Source organism: Gasterosteus aculeatus, chromosome 1, assembly GCF_964276395.1.
Source record: "Gasterosteus aculeatus chromosome 1, fGasAcu3.hap1.1, whole genome shotgun sequence".
Taxonomy (NCBI): Eukaryota; Metazoa; Chordata; class Actinopteri; order Perciformes; family Gasterosteidae; genus Gasterosteus; species Gasterosteus aculeatus.
The window spans coordinates 31,391,453-31,414,604 of record NC_135688.1 but is presented as its reverse complement, the minus strand read 5'-3'; the positions used below and the strand labels follow the sequence as shown (position 1 = coordinate 31,414,604).

The window sequence follows — 23,152 nt, the reverse complement described above, 5'->3', positions numbered from 1 at the left end:
TTTTAAAATGAACTGTGAAATCAGCTTCATGTTTTATTTTATGTTATGACGTAACTTTATTGTTTGCTGACGTTGTTTCAGCATCACTTCTGGCTCAGAACAAAGTTCTGGTCCCGGAGGTCCGGATCCTCCATTCTGGTTAAGAACCGCTTCTTTGTGGCGTTACGTAACGAGCCGCCTGATGGAATCCCGGTGACATCCCTGCTCCTTTTGTCCTCGGCAGGCCTCCCTCTCAAAAGGTCACGTGTGACTCAGCCACGAGGGGGCGGGGCTTGTGTTGAAAAAGGATGTGTATGTTTCAACAATTAAACTTGTTGTTAATGCCATGAGAAGAGGTCAGAGGTCGCTCACAGCTGATCCAGTGAGACGAGGTCATCAGCCTCCAGATTAGATTGTTGCAGCAGCTGCAACAACGATCGATTTAAATCGCTGAATTCGATTATTAAAAGCGTTGGCAACGAATTTCATTAAAAATGTGTTGTGTCGCGCGATTATTACGTCACTCAATGAGTTGTGGAGATGCGCGCGGAGCAAAAATAAATAAATAAAGGCGCCGATGTAAAGAGCTGCCAGCAGCGCCGGCAGTTGTTCGACTTGTCGTCCAACGTGTGCGAGCATTGGGGGGGGACACGGCATTGGGGGGGGGGGACACGGCACGAGACCATCACGTTGTCCCGTTTTGACGTCAGGAACGTAATCAATACGATCGACTTTTTGGAAAATGGACATAATGAGGTAAGATCTGCGCAGGCTCCTCCATAGTTCGGTAAGTTATTAGCAACGCATAGTGAACACAGCTGGTAAGATCATTGGTGCCCCACTCCCACTATAAAGACACATACACCCCCCGCCTCACCCGGACCGCTACCTCAGTGACACCAGCCACTCAGTCTGTTCAGCCTCCTGCCCTCCGGAGGAAGGTATCGGAGCCTCCGTTGCCCACCACCAGACTCAGAGACAGCTTCATACAGCTAAACTCTCTCCCCTCACTCCGCCGGCCATATCGCCCGTCTGACATGGGGCTGAAATCACTCAGGACTCTGCAACTAAACTGTCTCTTTCATCGCTTACGTTTACCATAACCACTTCCTGTTCTACCTGCACTGGGAATGTAACACACACATCTTACTGGATGTCTTTCTGCTGCCATTACTAAATTGCCTTTTTTGCACTACCATAACCTCACTGTAAAGAAAAACCTCTGCTGCCGTGCGTGTACCTGTATGTTTTTATAATATCTATATGTATCTAAATGTCTTGTCTTATCTGTTGTTGTGCCTGTGCACTTTATATGTTTCACCGTGGGAGAGTGGGAAGCGTTTTTATCGATTCCTTGTATGTCTGACAGGAAATTGACAATAAAGCGACTTTGACTGAGATATTCACAGATTCAGACTGCCGGGCCGGTCTGCGAGCTGGACGCGTTGCTCTTAATGTGCCGGTGATGATGGTAGATGATGGTTGTAGCTGCTTGTCATCTACGGTCACACAGAAGTCGTTTGTGTTTTGACAGCGTTTTATCTCATAATTTCCACTTTCTATCCCCTTTCTTCAGTGCGGAAATGAGCTTCTGTAGTTGTGTGAATGCATCACTCCAGCCAATCCTAACACAGGGTTTGTAACCAATCAGATGTAGAGACCATAGTGACTGGCTCCGCCCCCTCACTGTCAGAAAGAACAACAGCGAGCGGGTAGAAAACACCTTCGAGCGCGAACAGAGACTTCGTTCACGTTTCGTGAGACGAACTTTTGCTGGCGGATGTTTGATTTACGCGCATCAACCTGATTTGCGCTGATGAATTTTGACAGTGATTTGCCGCCATACGCTTCAACTTCAAACATGGCGCTCAGTGCGCATGCGGTATCGCAGCGCATCAGCTGGCCAGAGAGTTTTCTGTTGCGTTCTGCAGCGGGCGAACAGAATGTTGCAGCAGGCGACTAATTTCATTTTTTAAATTCCGATTATTAACTTTTCCGAATCGAAAAACGACCGAATCGTTCTAGAGAGAATCGAGAGAAATCAAAAAATAATCGAATAGTTGCAGCCCTAGTTAGCGGTTTGGTGATAACTCATAATAAGTGACGGGAACCTGTTTATCAACTCGTGATCATCAACACCAAAGAGGACGTGTCGGCTAGTTTCACATAAACAAAAGAACTACGACTCCCAGGGTGCATTTCACAGCTTCAAAATAAAGTGATGTTTTAGTTTTAGTTGTTTACAGTGACAATGTCATGTGGTACATGTGATTAAATGATAATGTTGTGTAGTCAATGATTGAATATTAGGGCCAGTCTGTACTTAACTCACAATAAGAGCTTTAAATAACGGATTAGCCCTCTGGTTTACATTTTGTTTTGGGATTAACGCTGGACGTTCTGAGGCTAAATTATTAATGCGTTTTATCATAATTCTCTGTAGAAGAGTGTTAATCAACAACGTCTTTGGTAATTAGTTCATGTAAAAATATTATGTAGAAAATGTCATTGTTGCTGTTTTATATTTTGAATCTGCTGTTGCTTAGATTACTCGCACAAAGAATTCTGGGTAAAAACATTAGAGCAGCGACGTGGTTCTGACCCGTCAGGCTCTTTTATTTTGGTTCACACAAGTAGGAGGCAATTAATAACAATGAAGCTAATCAGCTGACGTATTTGATAATTCATTTGTTGTTTTCTGACATTTATAACAATTAGCAATTGTTTTTACTTGTATGGTTTCTGGACCGTCGATTGGTGGAAATCAGCATTTTTAAGGTTGATGAAGATGTTGAAGCTGATTTTCAGGATGAAGGTGGTGGTGACGACGATGATGAGGGAGATGTAGATGATGCAGGTGATGATCCGCCCTCGGGTCGTCGTGGCGCAGGGGTTAGAGAAGGTGTGCTGGGAAGCACAAGGTTGGTGGTTTGATTCCAGGCTGCCCCATGTTCCATGTCGAAGTGTCCCTGAGCAAGACACCTAACCCCTAATTGCCCCCCGGGCAAAAATGTGAAAAAAGCCATATGGGTTTAAAGTGTAAGTCGCTTTGGTCTGCGTCTGCTAAATGACCTGTAATGTAATTAATCCTTAATCGGTCTGTTCGGTCCAATCATGTAATAAATGTGGTACCTCTTGCTTCTCTTCTTCAGGGCGTCTCCTACAAATATGATTTATCGTTGTTGATTTAAGAACCTACAGCTGATAATGGATCCATAACTCTAATAATAAGCTGTGAGGTGGTCGGCCATCAACAGGAAGCTGCTGACATTGAACACACCGCCACAATTAAGACACAAATAGACGCTTCCTGTCTGCTGCTCAACAAAGGCCTTGGTTGTGATGTCACTTCCTGCCCCTGATGATGATGAGAATGACGAAGAGGAGCTCCTCTGTGTCTGATGCTTCGAAGGCCTCGCTCGCTCATGTTATCATTTATTGACTTCATCAATGTGAGTCTGTAAACCAGCAGCAGGTCACATGACGACATCTTCATCTCTTCTCTCTTATTGGGGTTCCATGTTCTTGTGAAGAACAGCTGTGCTCCACATCCTTCCATTGTTTCCTCCACGTCCTCAACCCTCACTCTCCTGTCCTTGTCTCCTCTGCTCACCCTGTCTCCTCCTGACCGAGGTTCTTTGTATCTGCTGTGTGACTGTAAACACAGAGTGCGTTTGTGATGTTCGACAAATAGGAAACCGCTGAGGAGGAGGAGGAGGAGGAGGAGGAGGAAGAGGAGGAGGAGGATAGGGAGTGAGGAGAGGAAGTGAGGCGACGGACACCAAAGCATTCTGACCCAGTTCTTGAGGGAGCAGCAGCGCCTCCTGCTAGAGGAGGACACCACTTGTTCCTCGTAGTGGTCGCCTTGGTTACGGCACTAGTTTGTGGACGGGCTGTCGGTCCCTGAAGGCCTCTTTAGTCCTCAACATGTCAGTGCTGCCCAGCAGGGGGCGGCATTGAGCGGTGGGGAGTTCTGGGAATGGGAGGAATGCTCTGTGCGTGTGGGAGGCGTGTGGGAGGCTCTGTGCGTGTGGGAGGCGTGTGGGAGGCTCTGTGCGTGTGGGAGGCGTGTGGGAGGCTCTGTGCGTGTACTTCAGTGGTCGTTGTACTTTTGTCGTACTTGACATTTTGTTCATTTGAGAGCAAGTGGCTTTAAACAGATTCATCAGATTTATATACATTCACTGAACCTTTATATATAATAATAATAATTATGTATTTCTTAGTTATGTATTATAATTTAATAATAATCATAACATAAAAATGTTTTAACTCTAAATATCTTTCACATTTCAAGTATATTTCTTTTCATTCCCATTGACTCCCTAATCATTCTGAGGCCGTTTTGATCATAATCATAATTCAATCACATTTGACTTTTTCATTTTTAATATTTAATTAAAATATGAATATTTTGATAAATGAAGCTGTTCATTCTGTTTTTGATTTACTTTCGCTTTATTCTACTGGTTTTTGTTTCAACTACATTATTTTGATTCCACTAATAATATATAGAATATGATGAAAAAGTTACATTTCCTTTTCTTATATTTTAGTTTAGCTTTAATTTATGTATTGAAACTATTCTATTTTTATTTTTATTAAATTCTTTACTTTTAATGAATTACTTGCATTTCACACACACCAGAGACTGAATAATCAATAGTGCTCTTTCTAACGTTGTGTGTTTACTTGTATGTACTCCTGTGTGTGTCTTATATATGTATGTGTGTACACGTGTTCCCCCTGATAATACACACTTTCGATTCAGGCACCAAATGATTCTTTGCCAGGGGACGTGTGTGGGAGGCAGGACTCAAATGCAGAGTTTTTATAAAACAAAAAGACTTTAATAGTCATGAACTCCAAGAAACAAAAGGCCATGGGGCAAAAACACATACAGGTACCAGGGGGACAAAGGCAGGCAGGGACGAGAGACATGCAGGACGATTGACAATGACGTGACAAGAGACAAGAGACACACACGGGTTAAATACACTATGGTGCAGGTGATTAGACACAGGTGGAAACAATCATGACATGACAGACGATCACAGGAGAGGCAGGAAGTGACGTGACCCAGGGAGAGCAGAGGCAAGAAACTACAAAATAAAACCAGCCCAACCCAAACCGTGACATTCTTTTATTTCAGTAGAGACGAGCATCTGCTCCCCCGTGTGTGTGCGTGTGTGTGTGTGTGTGTGTGTGTGTGGGGGGGGGGGTGATATTGCATATCGTAGCCTCTTGGGGTTTCTGGACATCAGCTGTCTTCTTTCTTCTCCCTCCAACTTGAACGTGTGTGTGTTGTTCACCTGTTTTTATGAATTCATAATGAACATCCATCTGTTTATCGCATCAAACAAACTTACGACTTATTTTATTTTCACTACAATTCTTAGTTCCTGATTATTTTTTAACATTTTTAATTTAAATTTCCTATTATTATTACAGGCTTGTTGCCATGTAGCTCTAGCCAATCTGTAGTTTTGTAGCTTGGTAGTTCCGTAGCTCTGGTTTTGCAGCTTTGTAGTTTTGCAGCTTTGTAGTTTAGTAGCTCTGTAGTCGTAGCTCTGTCGTTTTGTAGCTAAGTAAATGTCTCAGTAGCTCTAACCCATCAGGCGGTAAGGCGCCCGTGCCCCTGGTTGCCGTGGCAACAGGCTGGTGGTGAGAGCACGGGGTGGGGCACACTCCTGCTCTGTTCCTTTCCTAGTTCCTTTCTCCTTTCCTGTGTCCTTTACTGTCCTTATCTCTTATCTTTCCTTTGTCCTCTTACCCGTCCTCGTCTCCTCCCTCCTCCATTGTGGTAGCTCTTGCTTCTCTCCTTCAGACGTGGTGTCTCACCTCCTCCTCTTCATCTCATCTAACAAGCAGCCAGTTTAAATGTGTTTCGATGAGAGCTCTTCTGATTGGTTCCTCCTGTTGTCACTCATTGTTCTTTGAGCTCCTGCTTCTCTCTGTGTGTTAGTGCCTACATATCCCAGAATCCTTTTCAATACTATCAATACTATGAGCTCTGTGTCCTCCTCCCAACAGGGGGTCCCCCCGCCCTCCCCCTCTGCTTACTGACCCAGTTTTCCCCATTGCAGTGTCTATGGGGGAGGGGGGGGCGCTCGCTGCAGGAGGTGTGTGTGTGTGTGTGTGTGTGTGTGTGTGTGTGTGTGTGTGTGTGTGTTATAGTATTAATGCTAGAAGCATTTTCATTTTTATTCATGAAGCAGAACTCTCCTTTTTTGTTTCTTCATTTTTAAATAAACTGAATCTTTTTTGTGTAAAACAACATGTCATTGACATTGTCATTAGAGAGGCGGTTAAATAAATCCCCAGGGGAAGTGTTTCTGGGGGGTTGTTTGGGGTCTGCGGGTCCTGATTAGACCCCGGGTGTCTCCAGACCCCCCGTGGACACATTAAACCCTCTTAGAGGCTTCGCTTTCTCTCCGTTTCTAGACTGAGGGATGAGATGAAAACATAGATAAGCCCTTCAAAATAAAATACCGCATTACATTAAATAAGAAACGTGGATTTATTTAAAGGCTTCATCAAAATACTGTCCGCTCGCCTGAACGCCCCCTATTGATATTTACGTTCTTATTAAGAACAAGAGCGTTTTATCTTGATCAGCTCTAGAACTTTCACAATAAAGTACAAGGTGATTGAGAGACAGGTGGAAGGAGAAAGTTGCCACGCTCATCTTGATTAATCCCTGTAATAATCCCAGGAGGCGTCGGAGACTCACGGGTGTTTGGAGAGGGGTGGGGGTGTGGGTGGGGGTCTACAAGTTAATCTTCCTCCTCCAGATGGAGGATCAGAGAGATCTCCTCAGTTTCTCCTTCAATAGTTCAGATGCTGTCACCAAGAGACATTCAGGGGTCAGAGAAGCTGCAGGAAATCCCAGTGTCGCTGGTCACTTTAGTTCAGTGCTGTTGTTTTTCTATCGAAGGGGTCAGAGGTCACGTGTGAGGATTTTCAAAGTAATGGTTCCCTCTGCAAGAGTTTGAGGAAGTTGCTCCAGACGGAAAATTATAAAAGATGAGTCTTAGGATCAGCTGATGCAGTTTCCAGCTGAACAAGGCTGTCACAAAGGAGGAGGAGGAGGAGGAGGAGGACATGTAGTAGCAGGAGGAAGATCAGGGGCACATGGAGGAGGTTGAGCTGGAGGAGGTGGAGGATATAGAGGAGCAGGAAGCGATGGAGGAGGACATGGTGGAGGAAGAGGAGAACTTGAAGGAGGAAGAGAACAGTAGCAACAAAGCAGCAGCAGCAGCAGCAGGAGGAGCAGCAGGAGCAGGAGGCTCCTCCCTCTGAATGTAAACCTGTGTTGTGTGTAAGACCTGATCTGGATATTTCTATTGCGAGGATCAGAAATGTTATGTTTCATTACATTACATTTAAGAATCATACATTTATGATCAAATGAGTTTTAGAAAAGGTATAAATCATAGAATAACATTTCTATCTTATAATGATAACATCTTATAACACGTATAGATTGTTTATTGACGGTTTCAATACATTCTGTCAGTTTCCTGTTAACAAGGATGTTTATAACTTTTTATATATATTCAAGGACTTAAAAAAAGAATTTATCACTTATTACTTGTATGCAATACATTATTATTATTATTAATAATAACTGAGTATTTGTAGAGCACTGCTAAAGGAACTCAAATACATTAATACAAATATAAGAATGTAATCATTTTTATTCTAATAAATATATAGTATGATAATGCTCATTCATTTGAGTTTAGAGTGCAATTTAAACAACCTGAAGACAAAAGTTGAAGTAATACTGCTTAAACATTGTATTTATCGAGACATTAGTATAAACCATCTAATAATAATGCATATAAAAACACTGCATTAATCAGCAAAATATCATATTCAACATCTTAGTCCGTAGTTCACGATGTACATTTAAGAAGCAGAAGTACAACACGTCCCTCTGAGCCGCAGTGTTAAATATTCATATCTTAAATGATTACAAGGATCCGGAGCGTTGTGAGTGGACCAATGGATCCGGATCCAGTGTCCGCACTCCGCTCCGCGTTTCCCGCCCTCCCGCCTGCTGCCGGCCGTCGGCGCGTCGGAGCGGAGCAGCACCGGGACTCGTGTTTGTGTCGCTGTCAGAGGGCTTTAAACCGGAGGAGACCGGGTCCGAGGAGCGCGTGAGTCACCTCTCGATGACGAGGGGGGGTAATGTGTGCGCACACAATCCTACAGACAGTCATAGAGACTTGGTTACTGGAGGAGACCAGATAATGCTGCTCTCTTCTTCTGTGGTGCTGCTGCTGAACCGGTTTGACCGTTTAAAGTAGAGAAGAAGAAGGTGCAGGAGGTGATGTACCTGCTGGACCGGATGGAGACCGGGACGCCTCAGAGGAAGACCGTCTACCGGATCTCCCTCACTCTGGTGAAGAGGGAGGGATTAGATGATAGTGGTGAAGGTTGGGCGTCCCCCCCCGACCCCACCCAGCGCGCCGCCCCTCTGGAGCAGCTGGAGGAGGTGGAGGAGGACCTGCCGTCGTCCCGCGGCTACATGAGGAACTTTAGGACCTTTAGCACGGGCCAGCTGGAGCTGGCGAGACTCAAGCTGGCCAGGAGGCGGGGCTTAACGAAGGAGCTGAGGGCCACTGGCCCGGCGGCAGAGCGCACCCCCGCGCCCGAGTACGCAGCGCAGAAGAAGAGACTCCTGAAGGCTCGGAGCGTGGAGGAGAGCAGCTGTGAGCCCCCTCGCTCCCACAGCGACGGGAAGGCCGCCTCCACCCCCGAGGCTCCGCCTCCAAAGCGGGTGCCCGACCTGCTGCGCCGCAGCTTTAGCTTCAGGCACTGGCCCGGCGGCGAGCTGCGTCTCCGCCCGCCGCCCAAAGACCACAGCAGCTCCGGATGCATTGGCGACAAGGAGGAGGAAGAGGACGAGGAGGCGAGCTGCAAGGACGCTGCCAAAAAGGACTGCATGCTGGAAGGTGAGCCGTCCGTCCTGCCGCCGCCATCGCCGCGCCCCGACCCTACTAGACAGAAGAGCAGGACTCTGGAGGTCGGCGACCTGCTGAACAAGACAAACTCTGCGGCTGAGCTGAGTCGCCGCGGCAACAAGAACCGCACGCTGGACAACAGCGACCTGGTGCGTCTGGCGGCCAAGCGTGAGGAGGAGGACGCGACAGTGGGAGGCGGCTTCCTGCTGAGGGCGGGCACATGCCGCTCAAGTGAGAGGCGCCTGGTTCGCTTCTTCAGCGGAATCTTCTCTAGGAGGGAGGGGGCGTCTGCCTCCGCCCCATCAGGAAGCCCCGCCTCTGAACGGGCTGGGCAGAGGAGCGGCAGCGCGGCGGCGCAGTCCAGCGTGGAGAGTGTGAACGAAGGTAAAGCGCACCTGTGTGACATCACGTTGCTGTCACGTGACCTGCGGAGGAGGCTCCGCCCCTCGCCTGGTTCTTGTGGACTGTTTGTGGGGTCGCCGACCTCAAGTTTGACACCTCTACATGAGGACAGAGGTCGCTACCTCAAGACGCGACGGAGAGGCAGGAAGTGACAGTAACACAATAAGTACCTCTGACATGTAGTACAGGATGAAGTAGCACATGTACCTCTGACATGTAGTACAGGATGAAGTAGCACAGGTACCTCTGACATGTAGTACAGTAGAAGTGTAGTATATCTTGACAGAGTACTTCATAAGTATTAATGTACTTACTGGGTTGGAATGTACTTCCTTACCTAAGGTTGAGCTGAAGTACACTTTGTGGTATTTCCAGTTAAACTGCATGTGTGGAGGTTTTCAGGTACATTTCTGGTGCATGCTGGGAAATGTGACCTCACTGCTTTATTTTATTTACGTGTACATCGCATACAATAAAGACACACACACACACACACACACACCAGTAGACTCCATTAAGTCTGTGTGTGTGTGTGTGTGTGTCTACGTCCATGTAGGGGAATGTGTGTGTTTTTGCGAAAAGGGTGTGTATTGAGGGCGGAGTGTGTGTGACCTATATCCTCAGCCATGAAGAAGTAATGTGTGTGTGTCAAAACACACACACAACGGCGCACACACTCGCTTGCCATAGTTGCGTCTATTTTTGCATCCAGTTATCTTTCTCTGAGGGAAACGGGCTTTATCACACACAGACACACACTCACAGACACACACACGCGCGCGCACACACACACACACACACACACACTCAGATGGTTGAAGCTGTTCCTCAGTTGACACTTTGATCTCCTCATACAAAACTAGTCCTGCACGCACACACACACAACACTCACTCACACACACACACACTCTCACACACACACACACACACACTCTCACACACTCACACAACACTGTGGTGCAATAGGGAGAAAAGGGATGTCCTCCTCCTCCTCCATCATGCTTGATTTTCTCTTCCTCTCTCTCATCCTTCCTTCTTCCTAGTATCCCTCCTTTCTCTTTAATCCCTCCATATCTCCTCTCTCCTTCCTCTCCTCATTCTCTCCCATGAATCCGACTCCTCCTTCCTTCATTTGCTGTCTTCCCCTTTCTGTCCTTGTTTCCCCCCTTATCCCTTGGCTCCTCTGTACTTCTGTCCTTACACCCCTCCTCATTTCTTCCATTCACCCTTCTTCTCAGCCTTTTATCCTCCCTCATCCTTTATTTCCTGTTTATTATAACTTGTGTAAATGTACTTCCTCTTTGTGTAGTTATGATAACGCATCAAGTTACAGAGGTGAGGAGTCGAGGATTGTGGCATACCCGAACCAGAACTGGGCCAAGGTCTGTCCTGGTTCTCAGGGTCTGAATTATTTCTGTACCTCCACTTTAATAATACAGGCCAGTAGTGTGTGTGTGTGTGTGTGCGTGTGTGCGTGTGTGTGTGTGTGTGTGTGTGTGTTGTGCACTGCGGGCTAAGTCTGTGTGTTAAAATAACTGGACCGCAGTGTGAACGGCCCCTCAGCTTGGACAACATATTTCCTAGATGTTTACAGTGGATTTACCAAACGCACCCAGAGATCTCGCACTAAACGCATGTTGCTGCTGTGCTGACACACTGTGTGTGTGTGTGTGTGTGTGTGTGTTGTTTGAACAAGGCCTTGGAAGCAGTGATGTGGCACATTCCACCTAACTAAAATGTATCCAGCACATCTGGAGAGTTTGTCCCATGGTCCACCACTGGATGAGCCCCTCGCCCCCCTTTACACAAAGCTCAAATTCATCATCAGTCAGACGACTGGAGGCCGTCACATTGACGCAGAAGATTTTAAAAATGCACACACAGCTTCAACCAGACACTATTATGATGTGAGCGCACACACACACACACACACACACACACACACACACTGGCCTCAATGCATAACCAGTTGTCGGTCACAAAAGAACCTTCAGAGGACGCAAAAACATAAAGATGCTAATAAACATGATGGTTTTACACTGGTGTGTTTGTGAAACCAGTCAGTCCATAACCAGAGGGACCAGTAGAGGGACCAGTCTATTACCAGAGGGACCTGTAGAGGGACCAGTCTATATCCAGAGGGACCAGTAGAGGGACCAGTCTATATCCAGAGGGACCAGTAGAGGGACCAGTCTATATCCAGAGGGACCAGTAGAGGGACCAGTCTATATCCAGAGGGACCAGTAGAGGGACCAGTCTATTACCAGAGGGACCTGTAGAGGGACCAGTCTATATCCAGAGGGACCAGTAGAGGGACCAGTCCATAACCAGAGGGACCAGTAGAGGGACCAGTCTATTACCAGAGGGACCTGTAGAGGGACCAGTCTATATCCAGAGGGACCAGTAGAGGGACCAGTCTATATCCAGAGGGACCAGTAGAGGGACCAGTCTATATCCAGAGGGACCAGTAGAGGGACCAGTCTATATCCAGAGGGACCAGTAGAGGGACCAGTCTATATCCAGAGGGACCAGTAGAGGGACCAGTCTATATCCAGAGGGACCAGTAGAGGGACCAGTCTATATCCAGAGGGACCAGTAGAGGGACCAGTCTATAACCAGAGGGACCAGTCTATTACCAGAGGGACCTGTAGAGGGACCAGTCTATAACCAGAGGGACCAGTAGAGGGACCAGTCTATAACCAGAGGGACCAGTAGAGGGACCAGTCTATAACCAGAGGGACCAGTCTATAACCAGAGGGACCAGTAGAGGGACCAGTCTATAACCAGAGGGACCAGTCTATTACCAGAGGGACCTGTAGAGGGACCAGTCTATAACCAGAGGGACCAGTAGAGGGACCAGTCTATAACCAGAGGGACCAGTCTATAACCAGAGGGACCAGTCTATTACCAGAGGGACCAGTCTATAACCAGAGGGACCTGTAGAGGGACCAGTCTATAACCAGAGGGACCAGTCTATATCCAGAGGGACCTGTAGAGGGACCAGTCTATAACCAGAGGGACCTGTAGAGGGACCAGTCTATAACCAGAGGGACCAGTCTATATCCAGAGGGACCTGTAGAGGGACCAGTCTATAACCAGAGGGACCAGTCTATATCCAGAGGGACCTGTAGAGGGACCAGTCTATAACCAGAGGGACCTGTAGAGGGACCAGTCTATAACCAGAGGGACCAGTCTATATCCAGAGGGACCTGTAGAGGGACCAGTCTATAACCAGAGGGACCTGTAGAGGGACCAGTCTATAACCAGAGGGACCAGTCTATATCCAGAGGGACCTGTAGAGGGTAGTGCTGCATGGTGTACCGGTACTAGAAAGGTACTGCGGTACCCTTACGTTGAAAACAATATGGTTTCAAAATGTTTTAGTACCAGCAGACTGCTCACCCATATACAGCCTAACACGAGTAGCCTTAGCCTAGCTAAAGGACCTGTCTATAACCAGAGTGACCAGTCAGTCTATTACCAGAGTAGGGCTGTCAACAAATATTCCATAATCGAATATATATTCGAATAGTTGTTAAAAAAACGTGAAAATTAAAATTCGAATGTAAAAAAAACTGTCTTCTTGCGGGCGCGCGCCTGACTGTTCTGACTTTATTATACAAATAAAACAGACCAGATCGGCTACAACAGCGTCATGCTTTGATTAGTTGCCGTTTCACGCCAGCACCGCTCGCTCGGAGCGTTCAATGTCGGTACTGTAGAACCTTCAGGTTCAATCACTGAATGAAGCCTGACGTATTTGGGACAAGAATCACGACATTAAATTCTTTGCACAAAACTCTTGATCAGCATTTGTTTATTGTTGTCGTTCATTTAAACCGCTCTGCGCAGAGAGCGCGACGGTGCGACAGTGAGATCTGCAGTGTTGGTCGTTAGTTAGTTTACTTATTTTTGTAAGGTAGGTAATATGTTGTTAAATTGGTTTAAACTTAACTACTTGTATAGGTTTTAATTTATTTATGTCTCGTATTAATTTGTCCTGTTATTGATGCGTCTAATGCGCAACCAGATATTTAAAACGTCATCGTCATCAACGGACCAGTGGAGGGGACCAGTGGGAGGGACCAGTGGGAGGGACCAGTGGAGGGGCCAGTGGGAGGGGCCAGTGGGAGGGGCCAGTGGGAGGGACCAGTGGGAGGGACCAGTGGAAGGGACCAGTGGGGGGGACCAGTGGGAGGGACCAGTGGGAGGGACCAGTGGGGGGGACCAGTGGGAGGGACCAGTGGAGTGGCCAGTGGGGGGGACCAGTGGGAGGGAGAGTGGAGGGGCCAGTGGGGGGGGCCAGTGGGGGGGACCAGTGGAGGGGCCAGTGGGAGGGGCCAGTGGGAGGGGCCAGTGGGAGGGACCAGTGGGGGGGACCAGTGGAAGGGCCAGTGGGGGGGACCAGTGGAGGGACCAGTGGGGGGGACCAGTGGGAGGGAGAGTGGAGGGACCAGTGGAGTGGCACCAGTGGAGTGGCACCAGTGGAGGGGCCAGTGGAGTGGCACCAGTGGAGGGGCCAGTGGGAGGGGCCAGTGGAGTGGCACCAGTGGAGGGGCCAGTGGGAGGGGCCAGTGGAGTGGCACCAGTGGGGGGGACCAGTGGGAGGGACCAGTGGGGGGGACCAGTGGAAGGGCCAGTGGGGGGGACCAGTGGAGGGACCAGTGGGGGGGACCAGTGGGGGGGACCAGTGGAGGGACCAGTGGGAGGGGCCAGTGGGGGGGACCCGTGGAGGGACCAGTGGAGGGACCAGTGGGGGGGACCAGTGGAAGGGCCAGTGGAGGGGAGAGTGGAGGGGCCAGTGGGAGGGACCAGTGGAGGGGCCAGTGGGAGGGACCAGTGGGGGGACCAGTGGGGGGGACCAGTGGAGGGACCAGTGGGAGGGGCCAGTGGGGGGGACCCGTGGAGGGACCAGTGGGAGGGGCCAGTGGGGGGGACCCGTGGAGGGACCAGTGGGGGGGACCAGTGGAAGGGCCAGTGGAGGGGAGAGTGGAGGGGCCAGTGGGAGGGGCCAGTGGGGGGGACCAGTGGAGGGGCCAGTGGGAGGGACCAGTGGGAGGGACCAGTGGAGGGGCCAGTGGAGGGGAGAGTGGAGGGGCCAGTGGGAGGGACCAGTGGAGGGGCCAGTGGGAGGGACCAGTGGGGGGGACCCGTGGAGGGACCAGTGGAGGGACCAGTGGGGGGGACCAGTGGAAGGGCCAGTGGAGGGGAGAGTGGAGGGGCCAGTGGGAGGGACCAGTGGAGGGGCCAGTGGGAGGGACCAGTGGAGGGGCCAGTGGGAGGGACCAGTGGAGGGGCCAGTGGGGGGGACCAGTGTATTACCAAATCCGTCGGTTCATTCGTCGGGGGGGGTGGATTTAAAGGGTTGCTTTAGGTCAGTGTGGAGGTGTGTTTACGTATTAGGGTTGCGATAGTTTCAGGTGTGGGTTTATCCTGTGTGTGATACTTTATAACTACAGTATCTATTTTTATCTATTTAGGTATTTTTTGTAAGTTATATGATGAGCATTTGTTTATGTAACACTGGCATGGCAGCACTGCTCTGATTTGTTACAGTCAGAACAAGGGTTCACCCCCTACACACACACACACACACACACACACTCACCCCTACACACACACACACTCACCCCTACACACACACACACACACACACTCTGCCCTGAGGGTCTCACTCCTCCCACAATCTAAACACAATAGTCACACTAAAGCTGTCTCTGTGTGTGTGTGTGTGTGTGTGTGTGTGTGTGTGTGTGTTACGGTAGATATTTGACATTTAAGGTGCATAACACTCAATTTAGAGCACTCATTTAAAAAGATAAATCTTCTGTGTTTCTTATATTTAGATTTTTCAGGGGGTATTTTTGGTATCCAAACATATAATGGTTTTGAATTATTATTGTATTATTTTCTCTATTTAGCCTCATTAATACAATTCCTAGCGTATTAAACTCCTAGTACATTTATAGTAATGAGAAGCAGCCATTGAACGCCTCACTCCCCCACCGGACAACAGGAAACAGCTGGATCAACATCCTGCTGGCAGGAGACCGTAGCACACCTGCACAATGTCTCCTCTGTGAGGCCGTCGACCAATAGGAAGGACTTCCCCTGGACATCAGACTTTTACTGTGAAGGGCTACCCTTCACTTCCTGTTTGGCGCCCTAGCAACGGCGGGAACAAACCCGCAGCTGTTTATCGCTCAGTGATTCCAGCGGTGGAGATGAAAATAGAGGAATCTTTATTTCTGTACTTCCTGTTTGTTACGAAGCAAAGTATTAGTAAAGCAGGAGGAAGTAGCAGAGGAAATGTACATATATAAATATATCTACGCCGTACTGGGCCCTCACAGATTGCTGCTGATGAATTACTAAACACAGCCTGGGGGGCTGTAAGTGGACCCGACCCACTTCCCTCAGACTCTTCTTCACAGGTTTGTCGTCTTCTTCTTCTGCTCCTTCAGATGCGTTCGTGAACAGTCAGGAGTGGACGCTGAGTCGCACCGTGCCCGAGCTCAAAGTGGTGAGTTCACTGTCTGCGCTGTGTATACCCTGTATACTGTACATTACTATACATTATACCATGTATACAGGACATTTACACTGTCCATGTGTACTATCAGGTAGTATTCATCATACTTATTATTAGTAGTTTTACAAATGTATTATATTTACACAATGATGTGTTACAAACACATGAATATGCAGATTATGTTTGTATATATGTCGCTGGGGGGCGGCACGGTGGCGTGGTGGTTTTCACCGTCCCCTCACAGCAAGAAGGTCCTGGTTCCTCTCTGTGTGCAGTCTGCATGTTCTCCCCGTGTCTGCGTGGTTCTCTCCGGGTTCTCCGGGTTCCCCCACAGTCCAGAGACCTGCTCTGGGGATCAGGTTGATGGGGACTAGTTGCCTGTGGGTGTGTGAGTGGTTGTGTGTCTCTGTGTAGCCCTGTGATTGGCTCCAGCCCCCCAAGACCCCGTGTGCAGGATGAGCGGTGTGAGGATGGATGGATACGTTGGTGAAAATAAAATATTCACTGAAGGATTGAAATGCTTTAATCCGACTCCTCCCCCAGGGCATTGTGGGTAACCTGGCCAGTGGTAAGTCGGCGCTGGTCCACAGGTACTTGACAGGGACCTACGTCCAGGAGGAGTCACCTGAAGGTAGGAACCATCTGGAAGCTTGTGTGTGTGTGTGTGTGTGTGTGTGTGTGTGTGTGTATACACACACATATATAAATATATATATAATTTCACAGATCTTGTTAATTAGTATTATTTTGCCCGCTGGCTGTGAATACACAGACAAACACAGCATGGGTCACAGTGAGGGGGGGGATTGGGTCTGGGAGGGTCATGGTGCGTTTCAACCAATCGGGGCATTTGGGGGCGGGCCCAAGACTCACACGAACGATCCATGTCCACATAAGACGAAGACGCGTCCTATGTGGACATGTTGATTCTAAGTTTCTTCCAGACGCAGTTGATGGAAGTATTCTATTGGTTGACGGTACTGCTACCTAAACAAAGAGAGAGCAGAATAACGCCTGCCGACTGCTGCTCAATGTAACTTGTGGACAAGTAAAACATACGTTGTTTTAGGATTTCTTATCATTAGTAACAACATTTTATCTCAGAATCCATCTGAAATTAAGTTTGTATCCGCTAAAAGGAGCCAGAAGGACGAGTTTTCCTCGTGAATCTTTCATCAGGGTTCTTACTTTTTATTTTAAATAAATAAATTTAGCGTTCTCATCAAATATTAAAGCTGCAGCTACTTTTTAATATTTCAACACCTCTTTCCTGCCCGTGTGCTGACAAACGGTTTCTTTTTCTGCTGCTCCTGTGTCTTGAGACCACCTCAAGGCTTTTATTGTGAAAGAGGCTCTGGTAGCTGTTTGATCTCAAAATGTTTCTGTATTTTCCGTTTTTTTTAAATTAAAAAATATTAGATTTTACTACTACATGTATATCTGTATGTATTTATATTTGGTTAGTTATGGTTATGTTAATTTACATAATTACTTGAATTATTTGCCTATTGATATTTATGTATTTCCCTCCCGGTTCTCCAGGCTTTTACTTTGAAACTTCCAGTAGAGACATATTTCTGAATTCCAGCTGTTGGTTTAGATTTATGGTTTTCTTCCATAAAAACAATAATTACATGTTAGTGTAAGAGTTCCCCCTCACTGCCATTGACCTTTGACCCGTGTGCGTGTTCACAGAGCCTTTAAACACAACGAACCCGTCTTATTTTGGGAGGAGAACCACAAGCTGCACAAAAATCCAGATTTAGCTCTGATGAGAAAATAAAAAGTTTCAAAGTAAGAGCCCGGAGAGGCTGAGAGGGTTTGTTTAGGGCTCCTGCAATAAGCAGGGTTACCGTGGCAACCGCTCTGAGGACGCGCTGCGCTCACGTGACAGAGAATCTGAACACAGGCTCAGTCCACATGTCATCAGAGCTTGGTCCTTGAACACACCATCGTTACACATTAAAGCTCCTTTAGAAGAAGTGACCTTGCATAATCAGAGCCTCGGCCTCCTCCTCTGCAGCAGTGTGTGTCTTCTTCTGTGGTGGTGGCGGTGTGTGTTTCTCTCTGCATGTCACTAACTGGCTGCTTCCTGTCTCCTCCGCTCTGCTTCACCAGCTGACGTGGACGCAGGTAACGACCTTCTCTCCTTCATCTTCTCCTCTTCCTCCTTCATCTTCTCCATCATCTTTCTGTTGAGAACACATTGGGTTCGGCCTTATCAAACATTCCCAGTATATTATATTAATATTAATATTTGGAATATGGTTACAGATGAAGTAATGAGCTCATTTTAAAGAATACAATACATTTATTTAATGTATTCATAAAGAAATGGATGCACGTTACTTATTGAAGTATTGATTAATTATGGGAATTCTATTGTATCAATGTAGTCAAGTACCCACGTGAAGTAAAAGTACACACAAGTACTGCGGCCTTGAAGCCTGAAGCCGAACGTGATGCAACTCTGCATGTGGGGCCGTGTGCCGGTGTGTGTTACACCTCATGCACTTGGTGTGTGTGACTCCTTCCTCGCCCCCGGTGACCTCTGACCTCTGTGGTTTCAGGCGGGCGCTTTAAGAAGGAGATGGTGGTGGACGGTCAGAGTCACCTCCTCCTCATCAGAGACGAAGGAGGCCCGCCGGAGGCTCAGGTGAGCGATGAGCTGCTAGTTCAAAGCCTCATGAAGATGTCACATGTTCCATATGGAATCAGGTCACGTGACGGCCTTTATGAGTGATTCATCTCAGATGAGACGTCTGGTCCTCGTAGAGGTTCATTGGGTTGACCTGATGGACACAGACTCCATGTCGGTAACTCTTCCCCCCCCCCATCAGTTTGCCCTGTGGGTGGACGCCGTGATCTTCGTCTTCAGCCTGGAGGATGAAAGCAGCTTCCAGACGGTTTATCACTACTTCAGCCGGCTCGCCGCCTTCAGGAACGCCACGGAGCTTCCGCTGGTCCTGGTGGGCACGCAAGGTACACACACACAGGGACACCCAGTGTTTGAGGACATTTTGAACCCTTAATGAATGAAGGCAATTTCCCACAAGTCATTGCAACGGGAAGTTGAACACAGGAGGTGTTGTTCTTGCACTACGTCGTCTTATCGGTCTGGTTGTCCATTGTCTTGCTGTCTGACTGTTTGACATGGTAATGTTGATAACACGTATACATGTCAACCGTAAGGATTAAAGTCACATGATAATGATTCATTAGTTGATCAAAAATGTACAATTTTGACTCAAAACAGTAAAACATTCTTCTTACGAGGAAAGACGTTGAAATCCGAGAGAGGAACGTGTGAAATAAATCCCCTCCATAGTGAATCCTTGTGTGACGTTGTCACGGTGACGCGCCATGTGGCGCTGTCCCTTCATACCTACGACTGGCCTCAGTGTGTCCCTGAGGGGTCAGGGGTCAGGGGGTTCATTGGGATTGGGCCTGACACTGGACAGAGGCTGTGTGAGGCTCTGCTGCCGCCCGGTGGTGAGTTCCAGTCATCACAGCTCAACACTTTTAATGAAGAAGTGAGCATTTCTCCTAAATGACATAAATAGATCTAATATCCTATTAGTCACAAATTGACTATAAATAAATAGAATTTCCCCAGATATTAAATGCACTAGTTTACAAGAAATAAATAATGTATTTGATATTAAACTCTCATTTTTACATTTTTCTCTTATTTTAAAGTCTGAAATGTACAAGTAATATAGTATTCTCAGATATTAAAGTAAAAAAACTGACTAAATAAATAAATGAACTATCCTCTGATAATAGAGATACATTTAAAATGAAGTATTCTTTGTACAGTAACGTTCCCTGATATTAGAGTGTGAAATAAATATATCAATGTTTCTTTTGTAATAATCCCACAAAACCCCCTTTTTTAAAATAGACTCCTGGAGTAATTCAGCTTTAGTGTGAGACACACGTTGACCCCCAGGTGGCACCCTAGCACCACCCAAAGATACACCATATGTGGGTTTTTTTTAAATAGACCGGAAGTGACCCCGTCTCCTTTGCCCCTCGTCCCCTTTGCCCCTCGTCCCCTTTGCCCCTCGTCCCCTTTGCCCCCCCAGACGCCATCAGCTCAGCCAACCCGCGCGTCATCGACGACGGCCGCGCCAGGAAGCTCTCCAACGACCTGAAGCGCTGCACCTACTACGAGACCTGCGCCACCTACGGCCTCAACGTGGAGCGCGTCTTCCAGGACGGTAAGGTGACCCCCCCCCCCCCCCCCCCTCAAGGGCTGCGGCCATTCGGACACTCTTAATCACTCGCCAATTAAGAAGGAAATGGAGCCGCTCGGCAATTCAGCGGCAGTTAAGTTTTATCAGAGACGGGATTAATAAAAGAGTCGGCCATTAGGGGGGGGGGGGGGGGGGGGTCTCACTGACCATATCTCCAGGTATTACGAGGTCACAGAGGAGTGACAGCAGCCGTTTACAGCTCCGACCTTCAAGTCCAGTTCGTTCTTCACCAAGTTCACCCAGAAGTTACAGACAACACCTGTGTGTGTGTGTTTATACCTGTGTGTGTGTGTGTGTGTGTGTGTGTGTGTGTGTGTGTGTGTGTGTCTGTCTGTGTTTCTGTGTGTGTGTGTGTGTGTGTGTGTGTATTTATACCTTTGTGTGTGTTTGTGTCTGTCTGTGTGTGTGTGTGTCTGTGTGTGTCTGTCTCTGTTTGTGTGTGTGTGTGTGTGTGTGTGTGTGTGTGTATTTATACCTTTGTGTGTGTTTGTGTCTGTCTGTGTGTGTGTGTGTCTGTGTGTGTCTGTCTCTGTTTGTGTGTGTGTGTGTGTGTGTGTGTGTGTGTATTTATACCTTTGTGTGTGTGTGTGTCTGTCTGTGTGTGTCTGTGTGTGTGTGTGTGTGTGTGTGTATTTATACCTTTGTGTGTGTTTGTGTCTGTCTGTGTGTGTGTGTGTCTGTGTGTGTCTGTCTCTGTTTGTGTGTGTGTGTGTGTCTGTCTCTGTGTGTGTCTGTGTGTGTGTGTGTGTGTGTGTTCCCTCTCGGCCAAGGAGGAATCTCTCCACACTAAATGCTGCCTTATTATCCTCTTAATTATTCCACCGTGTGTGTGTGTTGTGTGTCATTGTGTGTGTGTGTGTGTGTATCATGGTGTGTGTTGTGTGTTGTATCGTTCTCGTCATTAAACCAAATTAATCAGTTTTTTAATCATCCAGCAGAACGATGACTTTAATGTTTTCTGTTGAAGCCGAAGCTCGGCAGACGCCTGCAGCCGTGTGTGTCTGTCATTGTGTGTGTATTCATGTCTGTGTGTGCGTGTATATGCAGGTGTGTGTTAATGTGTGAGTATGTGCATGTGTGCGTGTGTTAATGTGTGCGGTTCATTTGTGTTGTTTAAATGGTTTCATGGAATGTGTGTGTTTTTACCTCTCGTCTTAATGTTAGTGTTGTTCCTAATGTGTGCGTGACCGTGTGTTTTGGTAGAGCGTGCACACACGCACACACACGCACACACACACACACACACACACACACACACTTCCCTAATTACTTCTTAGCATGACCTTAATTTGCAGCGAGGACTCTGGGTAATGACGGCCTTCAGCCACTTAAAACACTCGCCTTCCTCTAATTGGTCAGAAGCATCGCTCGCTCGCATGCACGCACGCACACACACACACACACACACACACACACACCTGCCTCCACAAAATAAAACCCCCAAGAAACTTAACATTTTTCTCTAATATTTGCACCCTTTTATTTTGAAAGGTTAGGATAGTTACAATGATGATAATCAATAATAATAATAATAAAGTTATTTCATTAAAGTATTGATGAACATGTATGAATAATTAGGAATAACTTCTTTTGACTTAAGATGTCTTATTATTTGTTTGAATCAATTTGATTCCACTGACCAGTTAATTATTAAACAATATTCAAGCTTTAACTGAACATGTTTTTAAATACTGTAAAAAAGGGTCTGAAATCATCTCTACATTTGGCTTTTACACATAAATACTTCTTAGTTTGTATATTTTACACATTAAAGCACAATTTAATTTTGCACCCAATGTTCTTGAATTGACCTCGTTTTTTTAGACACCAAATAAATAATTGATTAATAAATGTATTTAAAAGAATTTTTGGATTTATTTTGTAATACTCAATTTGTAGATGGAGCTTTAGTAGATCATTTGTTCTTTTACACAAGTACTTAAAAGAAGTATATTTAATACATTTACACATTCTGCTACTTTTCTCCCAAATTGCTTCAATTTAACTTTTTTCATTTTTATGCCTAAATCGAATAATTTAATTCACAAAGCTTTAAATACATAATGGGGGGTTAAAGACTCCAAATGAATGGCATGTGACTTAATTTAAATGATTGATTGACAATAACATGTGAAAGGTTGTTATTGATCTGTGTTGTATTTATTTAATCTCAAATAGTGTAAATCTGATATTTCTACGAGTAAAGATCATGTGATGCATCACGATCGATCACACATACATATTCACCGAGGTTATTGATACGTCCCTGATCCTCATTGTTTCCACATCCATGATGTCATCGTGACAAACTCTCACGGACGGAGCGTGTTTATTGATCACGCAGACCTTCCTGTATTGATCAGGCCGAGGGGGGAGGGGGGGGGTTTAATTACACCTCCTCATATTCAGCTTCATTCTAAGAGACGAGCCACAGAGAAGAAACGCTGACCGCTCCAATTCCTCACCGTGTGCGTGTGTGTGTGTGTGTGTGTGTGTGTTAAAGCGCCCTAAATGTGATGAAGGCTTTCGATGAGTTGCAGAGTGACCGTAACAGTTACCGTTAGAACGGTTGGTCGTCATGACGATTTTAGTGTTGAAGGTTAAAACTTCTTTCTTTCTTTTTTCTATTGGATCACTTTGATCGTTTTCTAGATCCGTGAGTCTCATTCAGATTTTGTTCCTTTTCATATCAGGAATTAGTAAAAACCGGAAAACATGAATATATGAATTATATCAAAATTATATATTCGTTAATAATCCATTTTTACGTAATTATACTTATTACTCTATAGGTAAATAAATCCGACAAAGTGTGTGTGTGTGTGTGTGTGTGTGTGTGTGTGTGTGTGTGTGTGTGTGCTGCCTCGTCCAGTCGGGGGGGGGGGTGACCTCTGTGTGAGGAATAGGGGGGTGACATCGCCGAGCTCCCTCGTCCATCAGAGCTCTAATTTAATTAGCTTAATTACACCGTCAGGAACACACACTCACACACGCGTGTCAGAGTGCAG

At 46.8% G+C, this 23,152-nt stretch overlaps 1 protein-coding gene across 8 annotated transcripts in view; it reads left to right on the top strand.

Moving 5' to 3' along the window:
• The window catches only part of agap1 (ArfGAP with GTPase domain, ankyrin repeat and PH domain 1), a 64,140-nt gene that overhangs the window by 2,269 nt on the left and 38,719 nt on the right, over nucleotides 1–23,152 (top strand). For 2 of the 8 annotated variants that reach the window (XM_078103890.1, XM_078103888.1), the window contains exons 1-7: nucleotides 7,432–9,335; nucleotides 15,818–15,876; nucleotides 16,429–16,516; nucleotides 18,004–18,018; nucleotides 18,456–18,541; nucleotides 18,726–18,867; nucleotides 19,974–20,108. In XM_078103890.1, the coding sequence (XP_077960016.1) occupies nucleotides 8,318–9,335; nucleotides 15,818–15,876; nucleotides 16,429–16,516; nucleotides 18,004–18,018; nucleotides 18,456–18,541; nucleotides 18,726–18,867; nucleotides 19,974–20,108 (1,543 nt within the window). In that variant the 5' untranslated portion in view covers nucleotides 7,432–8,317. Of the gene's footprint in view, nucleotides 1–7,431; nucleotides 9,336–15,817; nucleotides 15,877–16,428; nucleotides 16,517–18,003; nucleotides 18,019–18,455; nucleotides 18,542–18,725; nucleotides 18,868–19,973; nucleotides 20,109–23,152 lie in introns of those variants that run through there. The other 6 variants (XM_078103894.1, XM_078103892.1, XM_078103891.1 and 3 more) reach the window with 3 other exon arrangements.